At 51.5% G+C, this 16,298-nt stretch overlaps 9 protein-coding genes across 9 annotated transcripts; 6 read left to right on the top strand and 3 right to left on the bottom strand.

Moving 5' to 3' along the window:
* Positions 1–29: 29 nt before the first annotated feature.
* COCCADRAFT_35986 (uncharacterized protein) lies at positions 30–1,585 on the bottom strand (the record flags this gene model as incomplete). The annotated part of the gene is made up of 2 exons (XM_007713172.1): positions 30–1,164; positions 1,212–1,585. The coding sequence occupies 2 exons, from the start codon at positions 1,583–1,585 to the stop codon at positions 30–32; spliced, it is 1,509 nt and encodes a 502-aa protein (XP_007711362.1).
* Positions 1,586–1,640: 55 nt separating this feature from the next.
* On the top strand, positions 1,641–2,042 carry COCCADRAFT_93752 (uncharacterized protein; the record flags this gene model as incomplete). Its single annotated transcript, XM_007713171.1, has 1 exon — positions 1,641–2,042. The coding sequence occupies one exon, from the start codon at positions 1,641–1,643 to the stop codon at positions 2,040–2,042; it is 402 nt and encodes a 133-aa protein (XP_007711361.1).
* Positions 2,043–2,059: 17 nt separating this feature from the next.
* On the top strand, positions 2,060–5,024 carry COCCADRAFT_93753 (uncharacterized protein; the record flags this gene model as incomplete). The annotated part of the gene is made up of 2 exons (XM_007713170.1): positions 2,060–2,615; positions 2,662–5,024. The coding sequence occupies 2 exons, from the start codon at positions 2,060–2,062 to the stop codon at positions 5,022–5,024; spliced, it is 2,919 nt and encodes a 972-aa protein (XP_007711360.1).
* Positions 5,025–5,471: 447 nt separating this feature from the next.
* Positions 5,472–6,850, bottom strand: COCCADRAFT_4261 (uncharacterized protein; the record flags this gene model as incomplete). Its single annotated transcript, XM_007713145.1, has 2 exons — positions 5,472–6,152; positions 6,200–6,850. 2 exons carry the CDS (start codon positions 6,848–6,850, stop codon positions 5,472–5,474), a joined length of 1,332 nt encoding a protein of 443 aa, XP_007711335.1.
* Positions 6,851–7,402: 552 nt separating this feature from the next.
* COCCADRAFT_35984 (uncharacterized protein) lies at positions 7,403–8,391 on the bottom strand (the record flags this gene model as incomplete). The annotated part of the gene is made up of 2 exons (XM_007713169.1): positions 7,403–8,273; positions 8,327–8,391. 2 exons carry the CDS (start codon positions 8,389–8,391, stop codon positions 7,403–7,405), a joined length of 936 nt encoding a protein of 311 aa, XP_007711359.1.
* A 1,007-nt stretch (positions 8,392–9,398) lies between these two features.
* COCCADRAFT_25507 (uncharacterized protein) lies at positions 9,399–10,109 on the top strand (the record flags this gene model as incomplete). The annotated part of the gene is made up of 1 exon (XM_007713157.1): positions 9,399–10,109. The coding sequence occupies one exon, from the start codon at positions 9,399–9,401 to the stop codon at positions 10,107–10,109; it is 711 nt and encodes a 236-aa protein (XP_007711347.1).
* Positions 10,110–12,234: 2,125 nt separating this feature from the next.
* COCCADRAFT_25506 (uncharacterized protein) lies at positions 12,235–13,229 on the top strand (the record flags this gene model as incomplete). Its single annotated transcript, XM_007713156.1, has 2 exons — positions 12,235–12,262; positions 12,316–13,229. 2 exons carry the CDS (start codon positions 12,235–12,237, stop codon positions 13,227–13,229), a joined length of 942 nt encoding a protein of 313 aa, XP_007711346.1.
* A 93-nt stretch (positions 13,230–13,322) lies between these two features.
* Positions 13,323–13,487, top strand: COCCADRAFT_93771 (uncharacterized protein; the record flags this gene model as incomplete). The annotated part of the gene is made up of 1 exon (XM_007713168.1): positions 13,323–13,487. A coding segment is annotated over one exon (165 nt), but the record flags the coding sequence as incomplete, so codon positions are not given.
* Positions 13,488–14,090: 603 nt separating this feature from the next.
* On the top strand, positions 14,091–15,868 carry COCCADRAFT_35981 (uncharacterized protein; the record flags this gene model as incomplete). Its single annotated transcript, XM_007713167.1, has 3 exons — positions 14,091–14,261; positions 14,325–14,446; positions 14,500–15,868. 3 exons carry the CDS (start codon positions 14,091–14,093, stop codon positions 15,866–15,868), a joined length of 1,662 nt encoding a protein of 553 aa, XP_007711357.1.
* Between the last annotated feature and the right edge of the window lie 430 nt (positions 15,869–16,298).

Here is a 16,298-nt window from a genome sequence, read left to right as displayed (position 1 = left end):
GAGACCTACAAGTGGGATTGCGTCATGAACTATAATGACTTATCGGCAACCTTGGCCACTTCCAAACGGGAAGTAATGTGAGGTGTAGCAGTCGTCCTAGAGGCCTGGGGTTTCATGATCTGGCGAAGGACGGCGCGTCGTGGCATGGATATCCTGCTGAAAAGGACGACAGCTCCTGTCAACAGTGCAAGCGCTCCAGCTTGGTGAGCAGACGCCAACCAGGTGGGGACCATGTAGATCAAAGTGCTGATACCAAGAGTAACCTGCAGGGAGACGAGATGGACCAAGCCCTGAGCACCCTTGTGGGCCTCCTTGGGCAACGTGGTGCGAACTCCCTTTGAAAAACGAGTGTAGGCAAAAAGACTCATGACAGCAGTAAAGGTAGTGGTTGCGAGGATGCGATGGTCGAGCTGGACCAGGGAAGGGTTTTCCAGCATGTTGCGCCACCAGAGATCTGAGTGGTCTGGGACGTGACTGTAGAATGGATCAAAGAGCTCCTTCTTGGGTGGGGCAAGACCCAAGCCCATCCAGGGAAATTCATTGTAGATCAGCCCCGCATCCAAACCAGCAACCAGGGCACCCGACATAGCAGTTGTAAAGACAAGAAGGGTAAGACCAACGACGGAACCCCTGAATACGCGCAGGACCGGATGTTGTAGCGCCCTAATGGTCTCGGCAGCCTTTGCAGGATCTGCGAGCATGCGGTGTTCCTTCAGAATGGAAAGGCCAGTGAGGATCATGGAGCAGTAGACAGCAAAGGCAGTGCCAAGATGGGCAGTCAAGCGGTACTGGGAGACGCGGGGGTGGCTGCCTGGCTCGAAAAGGTCGTCCTTGAGGCCGCTCTTGACCATCCACCATCCAATGGCACCCTGGAAGCCAATCATGCCGCAGATGCCGACAAGTTTCCACGCCATTGAGGGCGTAACTCTGCGGCGGGCAATGAAATAAGCAGTCGGAAGGACCATGGTGACACCAATGACACGACCCCAGAGACGATGCGCCCATTCCATAAAGTAGATTTGCTTAAAGTCGGCAAGGTCCATGGAAGAGTTGAGCAGAGCAAATTCGGGCGAGGCCTTGTACTTATTGAACTCGCTCGTCCATTCTTCCTCGCTCATGGGCCACAGTGAACCGGTGACAGGGCGCCATTCGGTGATGCTCAGCCTGTGCGAGTTAGCAGTTGCAATTGGCGCAACAAGGTTCATGCCTACCCTGACTCTGTAAGGCGGGTCAATCCACCAAAGACGACTATGCCGAAGACGCTGGCGGCGCTGCCCAGCAGCCAGTATGCGACGCTCTTAGATGTCGTCTTGGGGAAGCTGCTCAACTTTCCCTCTGCTGCAGCTGCAGCTTCAGCAAGTGATACGGTACTCGAATTCGATGCCTGAATAGTGGCGCTGCTGCGAAGTGGCTGGGTTGACTTCCATCTCACCGATTGCAAGACAGACGGGCGGGCCGAATGAGTGGATGCGGGGACGGCGGAGCGAATGGGCGAATTGAGGCACTGTCTGCAGGAAAATAGTCGGCGGGAGAGATGGGGAGCAGCGGTGCGCAGCTGCGGGAGAGCCTGGAAGATAGAAGCCATTGCGGGCGACAGACAATGGGCAACTCACAAGAGAGAAGAAGAAGAGAAGGTCGTCATGTCATCGACTACGGATTTTCGGCGGTACAAGGGTCCGGAAGCGGTGCCAAGCATTGGTCCCCTGCATGCGGCGTTGACAGACGGAAGGCGCGCCCCACTCGGCACCGTCGCAACTGCATCACCGGACCCTAGCCAGCGAAGATCGCCGTTTGCCAGCACTCGCCAGCGGATGCGTGATGTGCCTAGTCTGTCTGTGTTGTGGCCCCGTGACTTGTCCTCTCCTCCCCGCCGCCCTCGCTGTAAATCAGTCGTGACTCTTCTTTTCTTTTTCTTCTTCCTCGAGCGTCCTGGACACTGGTGCTGTGTCAGACGCCGCGTGTTGCTACTACTACTACCCCGCCCGTTCTTCACCGCGTGTCCGGCCGCCAAAGCCTCGCCAACCAATGTGCTCCATATATAACCTGTAGCAGACTTAGAATGGATAACGCCCACCAGCCGCCTGCCGGCCAAGGGAGCAGCATCCACAATCATGACGCCCAAACCCTCCTTGATGGCTCGGTGCGCACGTCCGGCGACACTGAGGGTACAGACAATGGCTCAGGCTTACGTAGCACTCCACCCGCCAGCCTCTTTTCGCCCCATATAACTTCAGTCCCTCCTCCTGAACCATCTGCTTCAGTCGGTGAAGGTTCGAGACCCCGTGCAATCCACAGGAGGGTCCTCAGTCACTCCAGCTCCATGCCCTCTCTCGCAAACCATCCCAGCATGCCGAAGCGGCCGTCAAGGCCACTGGCCCCGGAAGAACGCCCGCCTATAGTCCAACTACAGACGGAGATTGAGCAGGCACAAAAGAGCGCCGATGATCCAAATACGCCCCTTGAAGACTCGGGCAAAAGACGCACCACCCTGGATCTTATGCGTACAGAGCATGCTTTTCGTACAGAAATAAGTACCCTGTTCAGCGAAAGCGCTGCAGCCTCAGCCTCACGTGCTCCATCCTACAACAACGCAACGGGTCCCCTGTATCTGCGAGGTAATACCCGTCTATATCTGCTGCAGTGTGGAGCTAATCTTGGCAGCCTCGGGCGAAGCAATTCCCCTCCCAGACCACCTCTATTCCCGTGGACTGCTTGAAGGCCGCCATTCAGATATTACCGTCATAGCCTTTGGCCAACGCTACTCTCTGCATCGCTTGATCCTCGATCGTGCACCATTCTTCACCACTGCCCTTTCTGAGCCATGGCTCGAAAGCCAGTCCAAAGAAGTCACTCTGCACCCCGAGGAGATCGACTCCAGCATCACCCAAGCCGCATTTGAGCTTGCCATACGGAAGCTTTACGGCGTCGACATCTCGAAAGACATGGATGCCGAAGCTGTGGGTCTATTCGCGACAGGATGTTGGCTGGAAATGCAGGACCTCATAGACTCGGCGATCGAATCCATCCTGCGTCAGATGGCCCCAGAGACACTTGCCTACCTCATCCGGCTCGTCACCTCCAATTACTACGGCCGCTCCGGCGATCGGATTCTCGAGTCAGCCAAGGCTATGCTAAGTAGGAATGGTTGGGAGATGCCGCTCAAGTACTGGGACGATATGCCGGGAGACATCATTCGCGAGCTGGTGGGCTCCGATGGCTTCTTTGTAGATAGCGAGTGGGATCGGTGGGTGCTTGCAAAGCGTCTTCTTGATCGCCGACTGCGACTGGCAGCTATCGATGCTGGATTGATTCAACGAGGCCAGAAGCCTGTACCGCAGGCGCCGAACTCCCTACGCTTCATGGCTGTTCGTTTCGACGGCGTCTATCGGCAAAACGCCCTCACTGCCGCGCACTCATCGTCCGATGCTCACGCTGAATGGCTCGCATTGTACACATTACCCGACATTGAACGTATACTTGTGCTCCTGGATGAAGGCATCCATTACATTCACATGGAGTTTGAGCAGCTTGAGTTCATCAAGAGTGCCCGCGATGTCTTTGGTCTCCCTGTCATGCCTGACAGTGTGATTTCCAGCTCGCTCTGGCAACAACTCGCTCTTCGTCAAAGGGTGCTCAACACGGATGAAAACGCACAGGAACTAGGCCTATCGCAATCGCTCCCTGGCCCCGAAGCATTCAACGTGGCTACCAAGAGCGGGAGCGAGTTGACCTCAAAGGGCCAACAGGTAGAGAACGCTGCCGACAGTGGCCTACTCGAGTCGGATAGCTGGGACGGAAATGGAAAGCCACGCAAGTTTTGGATTCCAAGCTCAGATTGCAACATTGTACTCGGCAATGGAGCTGAGCCTGTCGTTACGACTTCAAGCTCATTCCAGCGCCATGCCTCGCGCCTGTCGGCTACCCTCCAGCCCGAGGATGCTCAATGGGCAACGGACTTCGCATCTACTCCTGCAACGCTGACTAATCCAAATACGCGTATGGACTTTCCACGACGCCCGATATCCGCTGGTGGTGGAAACGCTGGGCAGCCAAGGCCGATTGCTTACACTGAGTTCCCTCCTTTCCGCTTCTCTGCAGAGTTTCCAAACCCTCGTTTCCTCAAAGAGAAGAAGCGTGTATACTCGCGCACAGTATCGTATGCCGGATCTCTCTGGAACATTTACATCCAAAAGGTCCGGTCTGCCAAGAACGTTCAACTTGGTGTGTACCTCCATCGCGCAAAGGAGCGTGAGGTAGATGAGACTGTCCAAGCCAGTGTTCTCAGCCAGCAAAACGATGGCACAGTTGACGAGCGCATCGGACGCTTGGAAAGAGAAATGCTTATGCGTAGTGATCCACGCGATCGGAGACGCAGTACCCGTGTGCCCTTCGTAGATTCGACTGCCGAAGACGACACATCTGGCAGCGGCGGCGACCCCGACCCAACACTAGGCTCTCCGGGTCTCCATGGCTCCATCTTCTCCGGTAACACCCTCAGCTCGCGACGCAGCAACATGTCGCGCATTCCCTCGCGCGGCCTCCCACAATGGGGCTTCCACAACATGAACACCTCCCTCCCCCAATCCAGCGACTCTCCCTCCTCCCTTTCCTGCGCCCACGCCCCTTACTCCCCCTCCGAACACGAATCTGACACCTCAGACTCCGACCAAGACTCCGACACCGCAGCCTACACAAACCCCTCTCTCTTATCCCGCTCTCAGCGTAAAACCCGCTCCTTGATCCCCGCTCTCCCTCCTTACGTCGACGCCCGCCCCACTATCAAAACATACTTTAAGATTTATAGCCCATCGAAGGGGGGTAGGATGTTGAGCATATACGAGAGTGCACCCGATCGGTTCAATTTTAGTCAGAGTTGGGGCTGGAAGAGTAGTACGCTTATGCTGGATGAGATTACGCTCAGTGGAGAGACAGAGGATGCGCTGGGTGGGGGCTTGAATCCCCCACCTGTGATCAAGAAGACGGATGGGAAGTTGCGGTTTATGGTCGTTATCGGGAATTTGTGATTTCGGATATTTATGCCGTTTTTTTTTCACGAGGATGATATGCTTAGATATATGATGATACCCGTGGGTGTCCAGTTTGTTTGTTTTTACTCGGAAAGTTCACGGCGTCTGCTTTTTCTTTCTTCCATGATGATATGGGGGGAGTGGAGTGTTTTGATTCGCATATTAGACTGATGTTGTTCTCACGAACCCATGATTTCCCACCAAGCGTATCCGTAGCTGCTACGCCTTCAAATGGTACACCGTTTGTTATCCACCCGCCATTATTTCCTCCAATCGTCTTCACTTGATGTATCCTACACAATCTCCCCAAGTAACTCCCACTCCTCCTTCCCATGTCCAGCCCTGATACCTTAGTTCCGACACCCGGATCTCGTCCTAATGTCGTACAGCTCCCCTTCTCCATCTTCTCCTTAATCCGTAAGGGGGGGAGAACCAGGCACAGCCCTATTCCTCCATCCCGTCTTCCTCGCGATTAACACCGTAAAACGTGTCGCGTTCCTCAGCAACCGCCTCACGCCGCGCATCTTCCACCGCACGGGACGTAGCATACACATCTACATCCTGTGCCTCCCACCACGCCGCCGAACCCTCCTCATCGTAGTTGAGCGGCGCGCTGACTTCGTAGGCGGGCTGGTCGAGTTGGTCGAGTTTGTTGCGGCGGATGCTGGTGACGTAGTCTGCGAAGCTGGTATCAGGATTAGCTGGTGCTTTAGTTAGATTGTCTCTAGTTTGTCTAGGGGCGGGTGAGTGAGGTGCGGAGGTTCGACCCGGCGAGAGGTTCTGAGGAGGAGGTGAGGTGGGCCTAGAACGGTCGTAAGTGTATTCTGATGCTCCGTAAGTGGGATCAATGTCCATGGCGTCGGTGGTGTGCTGGGCTCCGGTTAGATCTTGATGCATGTGCTGTCTGCCGGCTAGACGGCGGGCAGCTGCGATGCGCTCTGGAGCTACGCGGGGCTTTGGCGGAGGAAGTGTAGGTGTTGGAAATTTATCCCAGCGGTCGCGTTTGCTGACTGGTGACATTTTGGATTCGTTGGTGTCAGCCATCGCCACGAACTGCTCGGGTACCCATGGTTGGCAGATCTCCATGGGACTGCCAGGCGCCAAGAATGGGATACGGTTCAGATACTGTTGGAATCAGTGTATTGCTCAGTGGGTTTGGAAAAGGGTGTTACAGTAGAAGCCTCTGCGTGGAAGCGGCTATAAGGCAGTGTCCTGCTCCACACCTGTGCACTTTCAATCTCCAACGATGCAGCAGTCGAATCGATCTCTTCACCACAGATATTTGGAAGCATGACCGCATGGGCATCAGTATCAGTAACATATCCGTCTTCATTGATCCGAATGCGAATAGGACACTGCTCCGTATGTATGATCAATTCGTCTCTCTTCTCGCACCAGATCTTGTAACCCGCCGCTTGGGCGACAGGGCGCTGTTGGGCGACTAAGACCGACGCTTTCGCCTTTGCTCGCACAATGGAGATCTTGCAATCAGTATTTCCGAGGGTCTGGAATGAAGCGTCCTCATACGTCTCTCCAGTTTCTAAAGACATCGGAGCAGGAAATGGCTCGCCATCAATAATTTCGTAGGGGCCAGATCCGACGCCAGATGTGTAGCGGTCAATGGCTTCAGTGAGGACTTTGCTGACTAGCTCATCTTGCTTGGGCTCGCGATTATAGATTGTTTGGAATGCGTCAGCGTTGCTGTCAGGGAGGCTTTGAACTCCTACGTCGCGATAGGTGACATTTTGCTGGGCGACAGGCTCATTCTTTGACTTGTAAACAGTAGGCCAGGAGACATAATCTTCTTCCAGATCGATATCCATGACGCTGCCAGAAGTCAGTTTCTTGTAACTATGTTTTGATGGATACCGTGTTGCGGAGACTTTGATTTCTTGATGGACTTGCTCAAGAGATGGTTTTGCAGCGGGTACAAGCTGACAAGGCTGTAGTCGTGTGATGAGTAGCAGATGCTCACTCCTGATGAATATAGCTACACCTTGTGTGCCGAGTTTGTTGTTTGTCCTGAGTCACTGAGGCGTGTGGAGTTAGTCGCTGTAGAACAGTGGGAGGGGATATTGTCAAACGGACACTTGATCCTGGGTTGAATCAAAAGACCTCAACTCTCAAATCCAATGCAAAGATACTGTCCCAGTGCGGCAGTGGGGAGACGTGATTGTTCAACTCACGCTGTAAGTGTTGTGAGACTTCACTTCACACTGCTTATGAAATATGGACTGACGCTAGGATCAAACAGGCAATATCAAACAGACGCTCGCTAAATCCAGGGAATACGTCCATTGGTATCATGCTGGCTTTCACTGCTACTAGACCCTACCCGTTTCCCTGCCAACTGGCCATATCTTACGACTTCTGAATCATTCAGTAGTCTGTGACACATCTCCAGCACTCGACTCCGGTATCCCATCCTCAAGACTTAGCTTCATAGGTGCCGCCTGCATCAGCTGCTTTGTCCACTCACTCGCCTTGAATGCACCATCCTTCCACGAAAGCTCGACATTGTTCAAGTCTGGCCACTGAAGAACAACTCGATGTCCCATAGAATTCAAAGTCCCCAATTCCTCGACTAGAGCATGAATAGCGCCCTGCAACTCCGACGCACTCATGCACCCAGTATGGGGTGCGTCGTATGTGTGGACGCGCATGAAAAACTCGACATGATTTGGCAACTGATGGAAAAGTTTGAACACCCTCGTGAGCTTCTCTCCTGCGTCTCTGACATAGCAGCAAGGCCTTTGCTTGTAATTGTTATGCAATCGTTCCTCCACGCTCAATTCGACACGAGCACGACAGATGAGATCCCGCGGCTTGATGTTGTGGCCCCATCGATCGGTGTCAAGAAACTTCTCGATGACTGTGTTGTTGTTTCGTTTGTCATAGAAATAAAATAATGTCGTGCGGTACCAGCTTTCAATTATTTCTCTCTGCATCTCGGCTCCCACGTACTGGGCACTCCAGTAATGCGCTTTTGCGTCTGATTCGCATGGCACTGTGGTTTTTTCAAAGTACTCAGGTCCAACGTAGATAGTTTCCTGAGCATGTGTGTATTCGTATATCATGTCTCTAATCTCGCGAGGCAAGGCCTGGTGCACGCTGGTGCAGAGGGAATGACATTCGCGTGGTGACAAAGGACGAAGTGTCGTGGTCTTTTTTTCTACCACTGGAGTGGGTTCCTTTGGTTTTCTAGATTGCATTTCTTGGTACTCTTGAATTTGTTGCATTAAAAGGCTGCGCATGTTAGAGAGGTTGACGCATCAATGTACCGGACGGAAGATACGCACTGCTGCAGGGCTTGGGCAAAGTCCGGATAGTTCTCCATCAATTCTGATTCCGAGTCCGAATCCATGGTAACACCTAGTGACCGATAAGTTTGCCTTCTTAGAATTCCGTTCTAGTGAATTTTTGCCAATGAGAAGGCAGGAGTACACACTTAGAGACAGTTGTAAAGCTATTGTTATACGTGTGCCAGGACAAGACTTGTGGCGTTTTTTGGGGTGGTTGCCTGACAGGCAGCCCCGCGAAAATGACATTCATCTCCACATCACCGTGGCACCTGCGCACCCCTTTTATGAGCTCATAAATGTGAAATGTATCTGTTCATCATAAATTGATTAACCGAGTTTTTCAATGCCCACATGTCGACCACCCACAGGGTTCACGGTACGAGGAGGTGGTGATGTCTGGCATTGATTCAATCTCCTTCGTACGCACAGTGAGTGCCTCTTTGGCTTCTGCACCCATTGGTCGGTAAAGGAATTGGGGTTGCTTGGCTAAAAGTGGCCCCAATCGCGGCTAAGAAGACGAGTTGAATTCTTTTTTCTTCTCAGACCCCCTTGTTCTAAGTACCTAGAGAGGAAATATTCTCTGTCTGATGGGGAGCCAATCAGCGAGGACGAGCAGAGTTGATGCGAGATCAGCATGTCGGTGCATTGGCGATGCTGAGTTGTGGGGTAACCCAACAGGGTAATTTTCCGACCATCAGTCGAGATACTAGTGTCGAGTGAGCACCCGAGTAAGCAATCAGCAGCACCTTGATAAACAGCATCATGGAGTGCCTAAAAGCGAAAAACACAATTTGTCGGTTTCCGGGATTTAAACTGATAAAAAGAACATGAATATGTCAGTATTCGAGACATCTGAAAGTATTCATTGTGATAGTCGCGGTACATATGGGCAACTGCGGAAGCACACGTTCAGGTGCATATACCTTTAACCCTGCAGTTATCACTACTAACATGGCGGTTCAGAGCTTTGTCCGAGGAAAGCACTCGCAAAGCACGTGTAGCGGCTTTGAGAAAAGAACTTGCTGTGCTGGAGTCAGATCTTGCCAACATCACACCCAGCACACAAGACATGCTCGAGCAACTGGCAAGACGGGAATGTCTAGAGCTCAGCAACCAGATTATGAGCAGATTGCCACGTGAGGTGCGCGACATGGTTTACCTTCATCTCAGCACGCGAGACGTCGAAACCATAGAGCGCGAGCATTTCCGAACCACACTAGACCCTTTGACGCGACTGTACTCGTATAATTTCGAGCGATGGAAGAAGCAACATTTCCCAGAGCACTACTGGGATCCAGAGTACGTGTCGAAGCCATTACATAATGAGCTGGTAGAGAACTACTACCGCACATCTACTTTTGTCTTTAGCGACGATCCGGGCGTCATGAAGAGGTTCCTCACGACGGATGAGATGCGCCTCGGGCTACCCCCAAAAGATTTGGTTGCAAAGGTGGAGATAGGCCTCAACGCCGTGTCACATGACCGAGGATCTTTCCGTGCATACATGTTCGGAGTACCAAAAAGTCCAGAGCGCATGCGGGAGGTGGTCGAAGGGCTTTTCGAGCTTAAGGCGGGAGCTCGGGTGGTGATTCGATTTGTGACAGAGGCCAAGACAGGAGAGGAGAGGGACGAGCATTGTAGGGGGGCAATGGAGACGCTTTTCGACGTGGCGCAGAGGGAGAAGATGAGAAAGTACAAGGTCAAGTTTGTGGTGGATGACGTGAGAGTTTGGGAGTTGGGAGAGGCCATGCGACACGAGTGGGTGGCCATTCACGGCTAAATCAGAGTGAGATGGGAGGTGCGTGGGATGAAGAGGCCGGCCTGTCGTCTTCCGCAGAACTCACTTGCTCAAATACCAAGCTCATTTGGACCGTGTGATTATTGCGCAAATTCATTTATAGGAGCAAAATGGTAGCAAAATGGTATATTGAAGTCCAACACGAGACTTACCCTACTGCTGGTCTTAGTGTGCACTGCATCAGGGCTCTGGTTCCGAAAAAGCTCATTTTTAGTGCACGTTCGGACAAGTTAAAAAAGCGCATGATTAGATCAGAGTATATTTCATAAAGTCAAGGATAGTGTCTGAATGTCTGATTGGTTGTGAAATTGGGTTTAGGCTGTGTACCAACTGTACGGCATTTACCAACAAGATATCCCTTTGTATAGTACTGAACTACCAACCCTACACTTCTCTTTCTTGAAGACTTCTTTACGAGGATTTTGGCTTCTTCTGTATGGGTTTTAGCAATTAATACTTAGGCATCTATTAAAATGCGACGTACCGCTAGCGGGCAGCAAGTCTCAACACCATTGTCGTCAGGCTCACAGACGAGGCTCTCGCATTCGTAAGGAGAGTTTCAAGGCTCTGTACAAGTTAGAAAACATAGTTAAGTAACATGAGTTATACTAACGTCCACAGTCTTTATGACAATATCGTGTGCCATGGCCACGAAATGGACAAGTCCCTGGCGGCAGTCCTGTGGCTATTGGCTGTGGCGATGGATCCGTTATTATTTATTCTGGCACTGCCATGGTCATGGTCATTCCAAGGAAGGTAGCGAGCACGAATAATGATCTCATAGTTGTATTTGACTCGAAAGTATGGGGTGAGACGGAAGATCGCTAACAAAAATTAGATTGTCAACTCAAAGCGAGAAAGCTTTGCATGGACAGAAATGATCTGCTGTGTGCGAAATTCAAATATTCAAGTATGAGAAGTCGAGTATTCGAAACTCCCGGATAAAGTTCTAACTAGAGTTGTGGCTTAGAATATCGGCAGAGGGGTACGAAACTTTCCTCTAGGATTACCTTGGTGGCATGATACATCGAGCTGCAGACCGAGAGAACCTTTTGTGTCGGGAACAAGATCATAAAAAACGGGAGACTGGTCGAAACTGTCATATGTCAGTACAGCCTGTAATTTCTTATAGAAAAGTTGTCGGTGAGTGACTGGGACGTCCGTGGAATACCAATAAAGCCAGATTCCAATCCTAGGTGACTGAGCCGGCAAGACTTTGAGATTTGTATGCGTAAAGAGCCGTCACGAGATATGTTGTGATTACTGCGGGTTGGCACATACGACGGAACACTCGCGGGTCGTAGATATGTGTATTGAGTATATTCGAGAGCTAGCTTAGGATATACTAGTCTAAATTTACTGCCGTTTCACTCCCAAATGCAGGGAGGAGTTTCCTCCTCATCTCTTCGGTACGATGTCTTTTCTTTGCTTACTTTGCTTACATCTTCGATGAATGCTCACAAAACAATCTGAAGTCACTGGGGAAGACTTGTTTACACCAAATGGCTCAGTATTAAAGAACCAGACGAGCTCGTAGTAAAATCTATGCAGTAGTAATTGCCAGGAAGGGTTTTCGGATATCAAGAAACATAAATCGAGCATTTTTTACTTCGAAAAGGACCCCGCTTACTCAGCTACATTTGCCGATCTGTATTATGCCCAACAGCGGCCCATTCCATGTCTATCACGGAGGGATAGATATTAGCAGCGGAAGAAAACTTAAATTGATTATAAGCTAGAGGAAGGACCGCCATGAGAACAGCGTACATAGAGTTTCAAAAGTTTCATGTTGCAAGCGACCGGAAGTATCTTTTCTTTGACGGTAGATGAGCAAACAAAAGAGGCGCAGTAGAAGACTGTGGCTTGTAGAGATCTGTACCAGAAGGTGATGATCACTGCGGGGCGCTGGTCATGTGATTGACGTCCACCGTTCGTGCTGACAGGGATCGATGGCAAGAGCTACCCCGCCATGGCAGAAATTGTTATCGCGCCCGTGTTGGCTGCCCCTCATTGAATGCTTTCACGCGTCAGTTTTACTCCAAGTGCCTTCAAATTCCATACCATAACCAGGATCAGGACGAGAAACATCTCGATTCCCTATCGCAAAATGGCTGGCGTTCCCACCACGTATGACGGTGCGCATTCGCCATCTCCCAGTTGGCCGGCCTTATACTGACTTGTCCTGCAGCACCCGTCCACATCGCCGTCATAGGCGGTACTGGCATTTCATCGCTACCGGGCTTCACTCTTGCTGCAACCCTGGACATTGATACGCCATGGGGAAAGCCATCTTCGCCAATCTCTATCCTGCAGCATCCCTCGCCCACGACTGGCAAGCCCATTCCTGTAGCCTTTCTCTCACGGCACGGCCTATGCCATGAGCTCGCCCCTCATGAGGTCAAGAACCAGGCCAACATTGCTGCACTGCGACACATCGGCGTCCGCACCATTATTGCTTTTTCTGCTGTCGGCTCGCTGCAGGAACACGTGCGACCGCGTGACTTTCTGGTGCCAGACCAGATCATTGACCGCACAAAAGGCATCCGTCCATTCACCTTCTTCGAGGGTGGCATGGTAGGCCACGTAGGCTTTGGCGATCCTTTCGACAAACGCCTAGCCGCCATTGTCAGACAGTGCGGACATGCGCTCGAGGGTGAGGGCGTGACGCTGCACGACAACGGCACCCTCATCTGCATGGAGGGACCACAGTTCAGCACTCGGGCAGAGTCCAACCTCTACAGGTCTTGGGGTGGCAGCGTCATCAACATGTCTGCTCTTCCTGAAGCTAAGCTTGCGCGCGAGGCCGAGATTGGCTACCAAATGATCTGCATGGCCACTGACTATGATTGCTGGCGGGGAGATGGCGAGGAGGATGTCAATGTCGAGATGGTCATGGCCCACATGAAGGCGAATGCAGAGAATGCAAGACGCTTTGTGGGCGCCGTGCTAAACGAGCTAAGCAAGGAAGAGCACGTCGACCAAGTTCTCGCAAAGCACCTGGATGGACAGATGAGGTTTGCGGGCGCCATGACCAAGAAGGAAGGACGAGGACAGGAAGCGGAGAAGAAGCTGCAATGGTTGTTCCCAGGCTACTTCGACTAGACTAAAGCACTCATCAGCATGCAACCGACTCACGTACATACATAGATATCTGGCCGGCTCTGAAGTCTAGAGTGATGCAGTCCACACGCGTAGCACCGGCAACGTCCTCAACCGAGCGGCGAATCTGAAGACATGGGTGTGAGCGACATGCAAACGCCCCCATGCGGAAGGTCGGCAGCATCTACAACGCACCCAAGATCCCGTGCTTGCATCATACATACAGACCAAAACCGCTCACTAGGTAGAGTGTATCGATAACTACCCGCGACCGGTAGCCTCTTCCTCTTTCCGCGGCATTCAAGCTTTTGATTCCTCAGTTTGCCCTCCTTAGCACCTTCCTAGTTAGACAACGATCGCCGCCAACACCTTCCGCAATCGCACATGCATTTGTATAACGTCCACGGCGCATATCCAACTACGCTGCTTGTTAGCCTCGCGTAGCAACATCACAAACAGAGTATGAGGAGAAAATTCTCTGCTCAGGTGATACGAGTGTACGACGCGGGCTCAAAGGAGCAGAGTGTGACCGACTGTCAACCCATTTGGAAATACGCGCATGTAGACCGTTACTGTTAACCCCACGATGCCTTGTGGCGAATCCAAGTTGTGATGTTCCCATGTGCTTATCATGGAAACTACGTAGCTACTTACATCTAGTATTGAACCTCCCCTGCCGGAAACGCGCTTGCAGGCTGATCCTTGTCCGACATGGGAACCGCGCAAGAGCCGACCTCGGGTCATCATAATACACATGGTTATAATAACAGACATGAGACTGCCCCTTATCATGGAGGTTCACCCTCTCGTCAATCTCCTCTAGTACAACTCTCCTCCAAGACTCTAGTCGTTGCAACTAGCATCATGGTCTCAGCTTGGTTCTTGGCCAAGGTCTTTCTGACCTTTGCGCCACTCCCGAGTGTGTATGCGCTGTATAACGGTACATCCGGCTTCCCCTCCCTTCTGGACGCTACGGCAGATGAGTTGATTACTGGTCTTGATGCTGGAGCGTTTACAAGTTTGGATCTTGTACAGGTGAGTTCTCGTAAATTGACTTGCTTTGTCTCATTGCCGGACTTGGTGCTGACATGAAGCAAGGCTTATGTGGGACGAATCATTGAAGTCAACAAGACACTTCATATGGTGGTTGAAATCAACCCAGATGCATGGTCTATCGCGAAACAGTTGGATGAAGAGCGCGCTTCAGGCAAATCCAGAGGGTTTGTCACCTCCAATCCGACCTACAGGACTCTTGGTTGCTAATCACAGACAGACCCCTCCATGGCCTCCCAGTGCTCATCAAGAACAACATTGCCACTGCCGATGAGATGAACAATACGGCTGGCTCTTGGTCTCTTATCGGAGCTAAAGTCCCACGTGATGCTACCGTTGCTGCAAAGCTCCGCAAAGCAGGTGCTATCATCCTCGGCAAAACCAATCTTTCTCAATGGGCCAACTACCGATCATCTAATTCTTCGAATGGTTGGTCTGCTCAAGGCGGTCAGACATACGGTGCATATTTCCCGGGACAAGACCCTAGCGGTAGCAGCAGCGGGAGCGGTGTCGCCGCCAGCATAGGGCTGGCATTTGGAACATTGGGCACTGAAACAGATGGATCAATTCTTTCGCCGAGTCAAGTGAACAACATTGTTGGCATAAAGCCCAGTGTTGGCCTGACCAGCAGATCACTTGTGATTCCAATTTCAGAGCATCAGGACACGGTTGGGCCTATGGCTCGCACGGTCAAGGATGCAGCCTATATTCTACAGGCGATCGTTGGTCCCGATCAGTACGACAATTACACTTCTGCAATTCCTTGGGCGAAGAATATAACCAACGCCACGGTTCCCGATTATGTCTCTGCCTGCAGGCTGAATGCCTTGGAAGGAAAGCGTATCGGTGTTCCACGAAATGCCATCGGCACACCTGGTACCTCTACTGCACCAGTATATGCCGCTTTTGAAGCCGCTCTTGATGTTCTGCGTTCTGCTGGCGCCATTATCGTAGAGGGAACAAACTACACCGCATGGGACCAGTACCTCCAATCCAACGCCGAAGGTATCGTACTCGACGGCGATTTCTCGCCCAATCTTGCCAGCTACCTTTCTCAACTCACATACAACCCCAACAACGTCACGACCCTAGAAGATGTGAGGAAATTCACTCAAAGTTTCCCTGCAGAAGCCTACCCAAATAGGGATACCGCCCAATTTGACAGCTCGATTGCGCAGTCCCAAAACTTTAGCAACACAGATGCACAGTTCTGGGCGGCGTACCAAGAAGACCTCTACCTCGGCGGCGAAGGCGGTCTCCTCGGTGCACTAGCGACCTATAACCTTGATGCTGTCGTGCTTCCCTCGCGTGTCGCATCTGGTATCTCTGCCATTATTGGTGGTCCTGTTGTTACCGTCCCACTGGGTGCATACCCTGCCAACACCACGGTGATTACAAACTCACGCGGCGACTTGAATGCCACGGCTCCGAATGCCCCATTCGGAATCTCCTTCGCTGGGAAGCTGTGGAGTGAGGAGAGTTTGATTGGTTTTGCCTATGCGTTTGAGCAAAGGACTATGGTTCGGAAGTCGATTAAGCCATATATTCAGCCCAGTATCGAGATTGAGAATGTGGTGGGCAGTTATTAGGGAATGGGACGAGTTGGAAGGAATACTAAGTTTGTATCAACTTTTATTGTAGAGTGGAGGAGCTTGAGTGCTGGTAAGATACGTGATAGAGTTGGGGTTGTCCAACAAGGTTCTGACACTAATACTCGAGCACTTTTCTTCGTTTACATTGAACTTCTCTCTTATCTCAGAAACATATTTGTCAATTTCCTTCCATAGCTTCAACACATTACCGGCATCGTTGAATTGTGCCGAAGCCCCACTCGATACAGAATACCCCGTTTCACCATTATGAACATAAGGGGAAGAGAAGCGAAGAGCTGGGAGAATCTCCCAAGAACAGCATACGCGCAAACGAGTTGGAGATAGCGCAGTCCTTCAAAAGCATAGATTCATGATGCTTTCCAGCCGAGCGACAAATGGTTGTCAAGATGGTGATGTGATGGTGTTG

This window comes from Bipolaris zeicola (genome assembly GCF_000523435.1).
Source record: "Bipolaris zeicola 26-R-13 unplaced genomic scaffold scaffold_56, whole genome shotgun sequence".
Lineage (NCBI taxonomy): Eukaryota > Fungi > Ascomycota > Dothideomycetes > Pleosporales > Pleosporaceae > Bipolaris > Bipolaris zeicola.
Note: the sequence above shows the minus strand (reverse complement) of the source record. Positions and strands in the feature narration are given on the sequence as shown.